Source organism: Phalacrocorax aristotelis, chromosome 2 (genome assembly GCF_949628215.1).
Source record: "Phalacrocorax aristotelis chromosome 2, bGulAri2.1, whole genome shotgun sequence".
Taxonomy (NCBI): Eukaryota; Metazoa; Chordata; class Aves; order Suliformes; family Phalacrocoracidae; genus Phalacrocorax; species Phalacrocorax aristotelis.
In genome coordinates, this window is record NC_134277.1 from 125,828,228 (window position 1) to 125,841,193 (window position 12,966).

Consider the following 12,966-nt stretch of genomic DNA (forward strand, 5'->3'; position numbering starts at 1 on the left):
TATAAGCCCTGCAGAACCATGCTTCCCTAGATAGCTGTAGCTATGCACCACCTTGGAGAAGGGTGACATCTCTCAACACAGCTATACCAATAATCAGGGTTTGTTTTGATCATGCAGTAGCCACCCAGCACTATGAGGCATCTTGGCATGCAGCCTAGGACTTTGCCATACCCTTTTCTTTTCTATCTGTGTCCAGATTATGAGGACTCTCATAATCTTAGTGTGAATATTGCTGAGGGCAAGGCAAGGAGGCATGAAGGGGTTTTTTTCACCCCTCTTTCTTCCCTAGCCAAAGCTATGTTTTCCCCAGGTATATGCTATCTGCACAACTTCAGGCTCTGAGCCTGGTGGCTTTGGCAAGCAGAGGAAAGATCTGTCAAGCTACAGCAGCCTAGGACTAAGAAGTGTGTTATACACAGAGTGGACAAATGCCACTGCCTGTAATGCTCCCCCGCCTACTGAAGCATCAATGACACTGCTAAGTCTCACTGGAGAGAGAGTAATTCTGCATTTCCCTGGCATATGTGACAGCTGTGGATCCAAGCCTGTGCCTCATATCTGTCAGAGCAAAGAAACACCTCAGTCAGAGAAGCTAAGTTATTTTGTTAAAAGGTTTATTTTACAAAGCCTATGTGTTTTTTTTGGACAGCTGCTTAGCAAAGCATACAGTCCACAGAGGTGTCTTCAGGAGACCAACTGCCCCTAGGAAAGTTACCAGAAGAGAGGTATCTGCTGGGTTCCTGCCTGAAATAAGATCAGACCACCATGAAGACCAGCTTCTAAGCAGCTACATGTTGCTGTTGGGTACAATTTCCAAATTCATAAAATAACAGAGCCTGTACCTTAGCTGCTACTTTTTGTCACTGTTTTCCTCTTCCATCTTGTTCAGAGGCTCAAGTTATAAAAATCATATTCTCTGCACTTTGAAGCATTAGTGGATAGTAATATTTTTGCTACCACAGGAATATGAACACACACAGAAAAGAAACACAACAGGCAACAAAATACCATGTTCTGGACTGTCTTCGAATCACTGTATCGGTGATTGTCAAGTCACTGCAGCCATCCCAGTCAAACTCGGGACCACAGCAATCCTTCTGTGAGGATTTGTCTTGCAGAGAGCAGGAAAAATCCTTCTTCACATCAGGAAAGCAAGCAATCAAGATCACAGTTATGCTGGAAGTAAGCCATCTTTTACCTCAAGAAATTCCCATGTCATGTGAAGATCCAAATACTCACCCCATACTGCCTCCTGAACACAAGGAAACAACTTGTGCTGCCTGACCTCCAGGATACAACTCTACGTATCTGTCATGTCACCTCAGGAAACGTGGGAGATCAAAACCACCAGCCGGATAGGCTATTATCCTCCAGTCACAAAGTAATTGGACAGCGACCACAATATTCAAAGTGGTAGCAGCACACTTGCAATGAAGGCAACATTTGTGGACTCCTACCAGGACACCCAGCTAGCAGAAATATTCTAGTGCAGCTCCATATGACAGATTGTGCACAATCAACCTACTACAGAACTCTGTCTCTAAAAAGATAAGAGCACAGTGGCGTGAGTCCCATGAAGGGCCACTGGAGCACCTGTCATACAGGGAGAGGTTGAGAGAACTGGGACTGCTCAGTCTAGAGAAGAAAAGGCTCAGGCTCAACATGTCTAAGTACTTGAGATGGGAAGGTGTAAAACAGAGCCAGACCCTTAGTGGTATCCCCTGAAAGGACAAGGGGCAACAGGCACAAATTGGAAAAAGTACATTCAATTTCAACATAATTTGTTTGTTTTCAAACTGCATGTGAACCCACACTGGAATGGGTTGCCCAGAGGCTGCAGAATCTCCAGCCTTAGAGATATTCAAAACCTGATGGGACACAATACTGAGCATCCTGCTCTAATTGACCTTGCTCTGAGCAGAGGCCCCTCCCAAGCTCAATAATGATGCAAAGTAGGAAAATCCCTATGGAGATGTAAATCTCTGGCACAAATTATCCGGGAAGATCCAGATGTGTGTCACAAACCTGAACCTGCTGAGAATCCACAAATCCCACAGCCGGACTCATTGCTTTTGGTTTCCCTCAGCAGAATATGTTCGCAGAGACACTAAGAATGAAAAGCTACTTGCCCTCACAAGAACTAGAGTTTGATTCCTACTGTTCATATACATATAAAACCACTTCTCCCTTGCTCCAGAATCCTGCACACCTAGTATTTCATGGTTAGGAGGAAAAATGTGTTGTTAGTATAAAAAGATGAGGAGTCTGCAAGACACAGACACACCACAGTTATTAGTGGCTGTCTTTGTGAACAGTGCATATCGACAGCACATTTAGGCAGTATCTGGTTTTTTAATTAGTAACTTTCATTTCCTGAAGTGTATTGTAAATGAGCACAATTTCCAAGGTAGAAAAGCTTATTCTGCTTAGGATGTGAAAATTTAAAATTGTTCTTAAAATACCGCACTTAGAAGTCTTTGTGTCTTCTACTACAAAGTTGCAGTCACAGTATTAGCTTTTAAAATAAATTAGAAAAAAGTAGATTAGTGCATAAATCTGTAACTGTCATCCTTCCCCCTCCCCATCCCAACAACCATAGTCATCTAAAGCACACAAAACTTCCCTTTATATAAATTAGAATCTGTTGTTGCAGGGAACTCTTGAATTCCTCAGCTTACCAGGGAATGGTAGTGGCACCAGCAGTACAGCCCCTCCTCACGGTTCAGTGAATGGCAGCAACAAGTCAAGCCCGCTAGAGGCTTTCCTGACTCCCTGCCAAACACACACGACTTCTTGGTCTCGTCCCCCCCAAAAGTTGCAATTGTTAGTTTGTAATGCAGGATCATATTTAAGGCATTATAACAGACATAACCAAAGCAACTAATTTCAAGTAATGTATTTCCATAATGAGGTGAAAGACAACAGTTCAACTAGATTAAAAAAAGTTCAAGTGAAAGCTGTTGATTAAGAGCCAATTAGGAATTCCCTTTAAAAACTGTTACTAATAAGCAAGGCATCTTAAGTTCACAGCTGCTACAGAGCCAGACTTTCCCCATCACCACCTTTAACAAGGTCCACTTTAGAGCTGTTGGTCTTTGTGCATTTTCAGTCCTTCTTTGGTCGACCTTTGAAGTTATTCATGACACGGTGGACCAAAAGATAGTCCATAAGGGCAGTGAATGCTTTCACTGGTAGGATACTGTGAGGTTGGGGAGTTGAAGAAAAAAAAGAAAAAGAAAAACCAGAACAGACATCAGAAGAGTTATGCAGTTTTATCACAGAATTAATTTTACCTGCCTAATAGTGGCAAGGACAGTCTGCTCTCTAGAATATAGTACCACTGGTCCTCTCCATTACACTCATTTGGCAGCCTGAGTTATTAGACAGATTGATTTCCCAACCTGGCTTGCAACAGTCAGAAGTGCCCTAATGCTGCGGCGAGACACCACGTGGGCAGTTACCGAGGAGCAGGCCCAGTCTCTAGAGACCACAGTAAAACTGCACCCTAGTGGAGTCATCAAGTCCCAGTTAGACATTTCTGTCATTGTTCTGTGGACCAAGGGTAGACTGAACACCTAGAAATGAGAACTCCAGAAACGTGCAGAGCTCAATGAAAATTCATACCGACAAGGGGAAGCCTGGTTTGGATTTCTTTTAGTCAAAAAACGTCGGTGAAACATCCCTGGACTAGAAAAAGAGAAAAGAAAGGAAGGAAAGGCAAAACTCACTATTTCAAAGCAAACATATAAGAAGTGCGTGGTAACAGCAAGAATTCTTGGTTCTGCCGAATAGCAGTGATTATCTCCTCAGCCACATACTCTGGCTCCAGAGCGGGTAACAGACGTGGACACCTGGAAGAGAAGACATTTCTTACTATAATACAAATTGCTTTGGATTCACATTTTACTCAAAATGGTCTCTATTTTGCAGTTGCTCAATGAAAAAATAAAAAAAACAACAAATCCTATGAACGACAGAACCTTTGTTACATTAGGGAGTGAGTGGCGATTGTTATTTTCTCTTTGTATGGTCTCTCCTAAAATGATGTGCACATAGCCCTCATAGCAAGACACATGAGGTTTTTATTCGGCTCCTAAATTTCTGTCATTATACAAGCATACTGAGCAGAGCTATGCCACTGATTTCAGGAGGTAATGAGGGTTTAGAAACCAGAGAGGACAAGTGGAGCATTTGGCTTCTGCAAAGGAGAGGACACCAATTACATTTCACATTTAATGAACAGTCAGGTACGGAGGGCTTTCTCCTGTGGGTTGCCCAGTCACTGGATAGCACTGCTAACACCCATCTGAGGCCCTAAAAAAAAAACCAACACAAGCAGAGAAAAGCCTAGCTCATGATTTTCAGAAAGGAAATAGGAATACATAACATGCTAAACATGCAAGTTGCATAAAAACCTCACAAGAGTTTACTCACTGGCTTATGCAGCCATCAAACATCCCTGTGTTTATGAGACAAGGACACACAATTGTTGTTTTAACACCAGTCTTTTGCAGATCTCTTATCTCACGATCAACTGACTCTGCAAAGCCAACTGCTGCAAATTTACTCGCAGAGTAATCTGTAAAATAGTAATATTACTTTCAGTAAACAATTTAATTTACTAATTAAACTTTACTAAACAGGTTCCATGACTCCTACCACTGAATGCGTACAGAGGAGCAATAACAGTTTTTGACAGAAGAGGGACAAAACTATGCTCTACTAAGTAAACTGCATAGCCACAGGGGCTTTTTTTGCCTTTTTTTTTGTCCTAGTGTACAACAGCAGCACCATAGTATAGAAATGAGATACACAGTACCTACAGGAAATTACCGTCTGATAATGAATTTCTTTACAACAGAGTAGGAACTGTTTCCAGGATTAGGTTACTAATAACGTTTGCCTTTGATGTGAGTCACACCTTTACTCTCCCTCTCCTAAATTAACTGTTGCTTGAGACTGGCAGACAGAGGGCTTCTCATCGCACCTCTGTTATCACCTTTCCACTCTCTACTGAACAATAGCAAATGAAATTATCTTTTCATACCAGACCTTATCTCTGAATCCATGCAGTGGCTCCTTATGCATCAAACGTAAGCTTTCAAGACTCCCTAATGCAGTTTCAACTTGAAACTCAATTTATCTTCATATCATTGCCTTGAAGCCAGAATTCTTTTACTGCTATGTCACCTTATGAATGGGTGTGAGAAAGAATGCAAGATGAGGTATTGCACCTCTGCCTCTGTACCACATCTGGATTTTAGTAGTTCTTTGAGTTACAGAAACCTGCACAGGAATCTGCTCAGCTTGAGAGCATGCTTGCCAGAAGAACCAAAAGTGGCCACTTCCCCACCAAATACCTGCTGCTTAATTTGAATGGTCTATTTAAGGTCAGCTGGTGTGAAAGCACAACCAGTTGCTTTACCTATACGCAAAGACCCAGAAACTCAAAATTAGTTTTTTTTCATGAGTATCAATTGCAAAGTTTAAAATCAAACTAATTGTCCAAACGAACATGAGCTTTCATACACTACCTGAACAACGACTGAATCCCATCAGTCCCGCGATGCTTGCAATACTGACCAAGTGCCCATGGTTAGAGGCCAGCATTGCTGGAAGGAAGGCTTTGTAAGTCTGCAATGTAAGTCAGAGTTGCAGTGAAACATCTTATTAAGTAAGCTACATGCTATAATATTTTGAAGGTGTTAAAGAACTTCTTCCTACAGCTGAAATAAGCTTCTCCCACTTCCATTATGGGGGGAGGGGGAGAAAGAGGTGGTTGTTTATGAACTCTAACCTTCAAGCACGAAGCTGGGACTTCCCAGGACCCACCAGTACCACTTTCTCCCCAACACCAAAGACAGATGGTAACTTGCTGAAAGCTAAAGATACAGCTTAAGCATCTTTCAGCCTAAAGCTCGGCACTGCAGTGTTTCAAATGAGAATTAAGTGTTCACTGCAAATTTTGTGAAATGGCAGAAATCTGAATTTCATGGCTTCTTCCTATTAAATTCATTTTATCTTTGTGATTAAGGTTTTTTAATGAAGAAACAGAAGCATGTTTTAATATGCCCTTTGCAATTATTTATGCTAGGAACACCGTACAGATGACCTGCCTTCCCTGGAAGGAAGAAAAAGCACAGTAAGTTACTCATTCTGGACAAAAGCCCCACTTCTCAAGAGCATTGTCTGAACATGTGGTATTTCTTACAGAAACTATCATCACTACAACGCAGCTACAACGCTAACAGAACTGAACACTTTTCTGTTACTAGAGCAGCAACTTTTAGGCTGGGCCTGCTTCACGTCAATTAACATCAAGGGATTATAACCCAGAACTAGCTTCAGAATTCAGCAGACTGTGAACTTCAGTTCTTAAGAGCATCTCTAAAGATAAAGCAGTTTTGCTTCCACCTACCTACCCCAGAGGTTCCCAAAGGATCCTTTCTTCCATCCTTTTCTATTTTACAACCTCCTGAGCAGAAAAAGTAATTCCTTGTATGATTTCTGACCAAACTTACAAAGAGCTATATATCCTTGCGTATTTTCTTCAATTCCAAAAGGCAAAATTAACACAGAGAACATGTTAAAAGGATGTTTTAGTATGTATATGCAAAGTACAGGTATTACCCAGAAGTGTGCCATTGTGTTCACTTCCATGGTTTTTTCTATAAGTGAATCTGGACAATCAAGAATCTTCTTCCCAGTTACAACACCAGCATTGTTGACTAGGATGCTAACGTCACCAACTTCTTTTTTAACCTAAAACAAAAAGCCTCAAGATATTATACATTAAATACAAAAACATGCATATGTTTGTTATACAAAAACATAAGAAAAAGAAATATTGCACATGTCAGCTAAGGTGAACTTATTATGCTGGTTGTGGATCCAAACACCTCAGGTTCTTGCACGTTCTCACCTAATACTTTTTACAGCTGAGTTTACAACTGGACTGACTTGGAGGTGTGGAGCCCAACAGCTCCACACAGGCTCCTGCTTTCAGCACCTCTAGTTCTTGCTGCAACAGTCTCTATTGCAGAGAGCTTAGCTAACGCAACAAGTGTTTGCTACAGTAAACCCATCTTAAAACCAATAAGCAATTATCTTTCTACCACATGGCATAGAAACGGCTGTAAGGCACAGTACATAGATCCCCAGGCCATTTCACCTGAAGCGGGCACGTCAAATCTATGCGAAGGCTGCAATATCTAAACTTTCACTTGTGAGATTCCTCGCATTAAATCCTCCTCTTGTGTTTTCCACAGAGGAACTGGAGCACAGAAGCAGTGCTGCCGTACGACTTGAAGGCTGAAGCCAGCTTGCGCAGTATTTGAGTCTTTTGATAGGCAGAAGGAAAAATGGATTTCCTGTTGGTGGCATTAATTGCCTGCATCCCAACAGCCCAGTGATTCATCTCTCCTACTGCACAGGGCAGCAGTTACTTAGTAGCATCTTAAGATTTTGGATATTTCAAGATTCTTCGTGCTGTTTTCCACATCTTCCACTTCTCCTGACTGCGACTGTTGAACACCAACATGTATTACATAGCAAGCTCTGCTACTGCTTTTCTCCACAGACAAGTGCTAGCCCTCAAGTCCTCAAAACTGAAAGGTAGTTTCCATCTTCTTCATTCCAGTGTCCTTCACCCTACAATACTCCCTCCTCCTCTGCTCCGTTCAGTGGGAAGCACAGTTACAGGCCTGCTGTGAGACACCTGCAACCGATCTGTGGGGACAGCAGCTGCGCAACTCAGCTGGCATAACATTGCTTGCAAGGGGGACCAAGGGTGAGCAGCATTACCAGAATCTAAAACCATCAGTACCAGCCTGGAACAAGCTGCAAGTCACACACAAGCTTATCACAGAGCGTGCTCTAGTCATTTTGGGACAGATAGAAAAATGCAGAAGGCTAGAGCTTCTTAAAAAACAGCAGAAAAGGAACATTACTTCAGCCAACAGATGTTCTTGAAGACAGCTGAACTTTTTTTTGGTTTTGTTTAAGAATTCATCCTCAGGCAAACACTCACTGTGGAAATTTTCTAGTCCAATAGTTAAGTTTAGCAACATTTTAAGCTAATGAAAACAGGTTGCTATAATGGAAACTTAAGCAATTTAAGCTTTTGGCAATTCTACTGGTCTGCCCAAAACACCTAGCCATATGCTATATTTACAAAGCTCTTCAGAAAGGAAAGTAAGAAGTATTTAAGATTTCTAGATACATTTATTAATTCCAATAAAGTGAGTCTCCAAAAATCTATTCGCTGCTATGGAATTACTTGAAATTGCCTAAGCAGTTAATCCTTCTTACAACGTACAGTTTTTAGGGTTTACTTTTGGTAAAAGGCTGCCAGGACTTGCAATACTGCCTTAGCTTCAATAAATTGATTTTCTGCACTTCACCAGTGAGTGCTTACTCAGTAACTGAACAAACGAGAAGCTATCCAGTTGAAATTAGCTACTGGAAAAGAGAACCAGCTCTATTTTTACAGAAACAGAGGTACACAAGTCAGCTCTGAAAAAGAGCATTCTTTAAATCTGTCGCATGCGCAACACCTTCTGAATGGATTACCTTTAATCTCTTGCTTTGAAGCCACTAAAACTTATCATACGTCATACACACATGCATGCGCTCATCTTACAATAGTGACGAAGCCACAAATACGACACTTTACCTCATCAGCTACTCTGTAGATGTCCTGCTTTTTGCTACAGTCACAGATGTAACTGTGCACTCTCGCTCCCCCGTTTTCTCGGGCCAGTCTACCTGTCTCCTTGAGCCCCTCTTCATTAATGTCCCACAGAACCAGTGTCGCTCCAAGCCTGGCAAACTTTAAAGATAACAGTCTTCCAATGCCACTTCCCGCTCCTGTTATCAGTACTATTTCACCACTAACGTTCTTCTTCCGTTTAGGCACAATGTAGAACACTAGCGACTCCAGCACGTAATAAACAGTAAGTCCAATGAATCTGAATGTGTTCAGGATAAAGTTCATCTTGAGGCTCTCTCTTCAGGTACCTGATAAAAGAAAATGTTTACCAGATAGAATAAACCATAAAGACAGAAAATACAAACATGAATATTTCAGAGCTGAAAAGCATTTTCAGACCCATTCTAAATATTTTCTCTCGTCTCTGTCAGCGTGTGGTTTCAAAAAAACACATAGGACAAATGGCTCAGATGTAAGCCTGTTTCTGTATCACCTCCAAGCTGCTCCTACTCCAGAACACAGCACACCATTGATTTACCATTTGGCAGAGGCAGGAAACACCTGCTCTTATCTGCTTTAGAAATCCCCTGCCCCTCACATCAGGGGTTTCCACCTCTGCTCTGACAGAATGTCAATGCGAAAACTAGAATCAAAAAACATGACAGTTGCCCCCTGAGCCTCTTAAGCAGAAATACATGGCAATTACAAATTGAAACTCTTGGCTTGATCAAGCAGCCTCAGTGCTAGTATTTTAGGTCAGGAAAATAGTCTCCTTTGAGGACCAGGACTTTTTGGCTTTGTAGGCACTCCTTGTCATCAAGAAATCATACGCAGACCAAGTCACATTCTCAACCCTGCTGAAAAACTGCCAGCGTAGGGAGCTTCAGAATACAATATGCTTATAAGTCTGCAAAACACACCAGGTAACTCACTGACTGTCACTACTAGCTCTTCAGCTACCAGCACTACCATTACTAAGGAGAGCCTGCTTTTGCCATTGAACAGAGCCTTTTTTTCAGGAAGGCACTACAAAGCCATTGACTTGCTTCTCTTCACCTCCATGCATTAAGCAAGTGTCTTGGGCTTGGCTCGTGCCATCTCAGGTGCACATTTAACTTCACAGGCTGTACTCATCACACCAACATTGACACCGTGCAGGCATTTAAGTCCTTGAAATAAGGCTATTTATTTCCTGGTGTACAAATGCCATACAAAAAAATGCACCCTTGGTCAAAGCAGGTTTTAATCTTCGACTAACTACGGTATGAGGGATTAGTATTTTCCTTCTCAGCTAAAGGAAGAACATGCTGGTGCTTACACTTCAACCTTTAGCACTAATGCCCAGCTTGATCACATCTCGTAGTTAACATTGCTGTCCAGGTGCATAGGTAATAGTGTTTGACCACTGCCAAGAGATAAGTTAGCTCTCTGCTACTCTGAGCAAAGTTCATGAGACTTAGCATGTGGACATACACACATTATCATGAGTCTCGGGTTTTGTACAACGGCAACAAGGTTAGTTCTGAAAAGGGGGAGGTCACTGCTTAGTCAGAGCAAATTGTTCCAGCAAGCTTTCTGGCAGAAACACAAGGACATCTTAAAACTGTTCCGATAACAGACAAACATTCATCAAACACATAGTAAGCAGGAAAAAGTTCTTCTTTCTGAAGAGGAGGGGTCATAGGCTGAACACTTTCTGTTCTTCATTCCCTTTAGAACAGAACCAAACATGTGCACAGGTTCTGGCACAGAGGAAAGGCAGTAACACCAGTAAGAAATGGAGGAAATATCAAAACAGCACAGGAACATTTTTCTAGAGCAGATATTAACATCTCCTTTAGAAGGCTCTCATAACTACAGTGTTACTACAAATATAAGCAACACCAGAGTTACACAGGAAAAGTGTTATTGAATTTCATGCACATCAAAATAAATCCAGCAAGTTTTTCTGACACACAAGTTCTTTGCTGGGTCTAAAACAGAAGCAAGAGATCCTTCAAATAAATGCAGTTGCTTAAGTTATGTGTAATCAAGTTAAATCAGTTACACACCCCACCTGCCTACCCAGTTACCACCATAAAAAAAACCAAAACAAACCAACCCCCCACAACACCAACCCACAGCCCCTCTGCAGCTGCGGTGACCAGCTCGCCGACCCCCCGGGACCCGCCTGAGAAGCGGCGCCCGGCACCGCCGGACACACGGCGGCAGCCCCCGCCCAGCGGCCACGCACCCTGCCCCGTCCCCCACCCGTAACGCCCCGGCACCCACCGCCGCGGGTACCTCCGCCCGCCGGCCGGCCCGAAGGACCGAGAGAGGTAGAGAAGGCGGCGGGGCACAACCTCCGCCGGCGCGACGCGACAGCTCCGGGGCGGCCGAGGGCAGCACGGAGCAGCGGGCAGCGCGACATGGCGCCAGCCCCGACGCCGGCCCGGCCTTTATGCCGGCCGGCAGCCCCGGCGCGGCGAGGCGCGGCGCGGGGCTGACGGGATGCCCCGGGGGCGGGGGCGGGGACCGGGCGGCGGGGCCGCCCCCTGGAAGGGGAGCCGCGGCCGGGGGGCGGTGGGGGCGCTCGGCCCCCTCGGCTCCGGGCGCGGGCCGGGGTAGGGCGGAGGGCTCTGCGGGGCGAGCGGCTTGTTGGGCGGGGGCTCCCTGGGCAGCGGCCCCCGCGCCCCCGCCCCGCTTTCTTTTAAAAACCCCCCAAACCCCAGTATTTATTATGTGCTTTTGGTCTTTGCGAGGCGAGAAGTAACTTCTGTTGGGGAGGTGATGGACTGGGAGAAGGTGGCTTTCGTGCCTCGGACCCAGTGGCTCCCCATAGTGAAAAAGAGCAGCGGGCTGGAAGGGGCTGCGATCTTTCAATAAATTCTTTCCTTGCTTTGCCCGCACGGCCCACTGAAAGTATTGTTGAAAGAGGTGGAGAGGTCTGTTCTTTCAGGTACGCAGGTTTGGGTCAGAGTCAGCCTCTTGGCCACAGAGTGCCGCGCCCTGAGAGCTAGTCACAGAAGAGACATTAACTGCTGCGTTAGAATATTTTAGTGGGAGTTAATGTATTATTGTATTGATACAGTAAATCCAGGAGGCTGATGATAGCCAAACAGTGACACTGATGAAATTTGGGGTTGGCTGCTGCTTTCCTTTTGTGGATTGCATTGTTTACAGAGGCTCGCTTAGAACAAGGAACTGTAATAAAAATACCCATCCATTTAATTTTCAGAAAGGCTTACATAAAATCCGTGCTTGGTACTACTACTTGGCAATTAATAATGTTTAATATTGAGACTGACCTTACGATCACAGCTGGAGGCTAGAAGGTGGGAGACCTGGCTCTTTCCCCACCTTGTACAAAGATTTCCTGCAAGTAATAAAGTCACCAAATAAGACTTGCTGAGATAAAACGCACTAAATGTCTTGAGTTTGCTTGCCTGTAGGATGAAAGGCTAAAATTAGCCTTAAAGTAAAGGCACCCTTTTGAAGACTGTCAGGTTAGTGTCTTCCACAGTCTGCAGTCAGAGAGGACCCAAATGGGATCGTCACACTTGATTCGAGTTCAGAAGTGGAACTGCCCTAATCTGCGTTAGGTGAGGATGTTTGTCTCTTGCCACGCATTATTTTTGGACTCATTTGTGAGTGCTGGCAAAATCCCAGGAGTGCAGAACTGGGACTGGTGGTGTTTGTGTGTTTCGTGTAACATCGTGCTGGATGTTTTCAAAGGAACCCAAGGTCATTCCAATCAAAAGAACAACTCTGAGGAACTGCGTAAGTGCTCTCACTTCGGCTTGTCTGCAGTGCCTGTGCTACGTAGGTGTACTGCTAGTCTGTAGTCATTTTTTCACTGAGCGCTGTACTGTATTTTGGTCTACCCTAATTTCCAGAAAGCCCTCAGCATTTGTTGTCGGGTGGATATTGGCACCTCTAGTGGAACAGTGTCACCAGTAGCACACTAAATTGCTATTTATGCTTCATGGGAATCTGTTGTACATTCTTTATTACATTGCTCTGACTTCACCACCATTTAATCTTGATTATGGATGTGTCGCAACAAATGAGGATAAAGCAAATAAAGAGTAAGGGTTGGTCTAAGCTGGATAAATGCAACTGCATGGTGACTAGGATACTCATCCACACTTCAGAATAATAAAAAACAACAACAGCTTGGACAACGACAGGACCTGACACTCGTCTTTCATTCCCTCAGCGTTGACCATGGTGATGCATGTCACCTACTGTGGTGTGGTGAACCTGATCGGAACTGA

The 12,966-nt window shown here is 43.8% G+C and overlaps 1 protein-coding gene across 6 annotated transcripts; it reads right to left on the reverse strand.

Annotated features, from left to right (window-relative positions):
* Positions 1–593: 593 nt before the first annotated feature.
* On the reverse strand, positions 594–11,205 carry LOC142053421 (epidermal retinol dehydrogenase 2-like). Of its 6 annotated transcripts, none has more exons than XR_012659212.1 (8): positions 10,982–11,205; positions 8,675–9,018; positions 6,631–6,762; positions 5,535–5,634; positions 4,435–4,579; positions 3,729–3,851; positions 2,679–3,199; positions 594–1,252 (listed from the first exon to the last, which is right to left on the reverse strand). XR_012659212.1 is itself a non-coding variant. In XM_075085059.1 (8 exons), exons 2-7 carry the CDS (start codon positions 8,993–8,995, stop codon positions 3,106–3,108), a joined length of 915 nt encoding a protein of 304 aa, XP_074941160.1. In that variant the 5' UTR covers positions 8,996–9,018; positions 10,982–11,205; the 3' UTR covers positions 594–2,772; positions 3,063–3,105. The 6 variants fall into 6 exon arrangements, 5 of the variants coding, with proteins under 5 accessions (XP_074941160.1, XP_074941159.1, XP_074941158.1 ...); XM_075085059.1 differs by having other exon boundaries at positions 594–2,772; positions 3,063–3,199; XM_075085058.1 differs by having other exon boundaries at positions 594–3,199; positions 11,053–11,205.
* Positions 11,206–12,966: the final 1,761 nt, after the last annotated feature.

What these genes read in the sequence shown, in the direction of transcription:
- LOC142053421 (XM_075085058.1), bottom strand. Translation starts at nt 8,995, where the DNA reads ATGAACTTTATCCTGAACACATTCAGATTCATTGGACTTACTGTTTAT. An exon ending in ACACAATGGCACACTTCTGG is followed by an intron (nt 5,635 to 6,630) that starts GTAATACCTGTA and finishes CTTACATTGCAG; the next exon opens with ACTTACAAAGCCTTCCTTCC. An exon ending in TTTGATGGCTGCATAAGCCA is followed by an intron (nt 3,852 to 4,434) that starts GTGAGTAAACTC and finishes CTTCTCTTCCAG; the next exon opens with GTGTCCACGTCTGTTACCCG.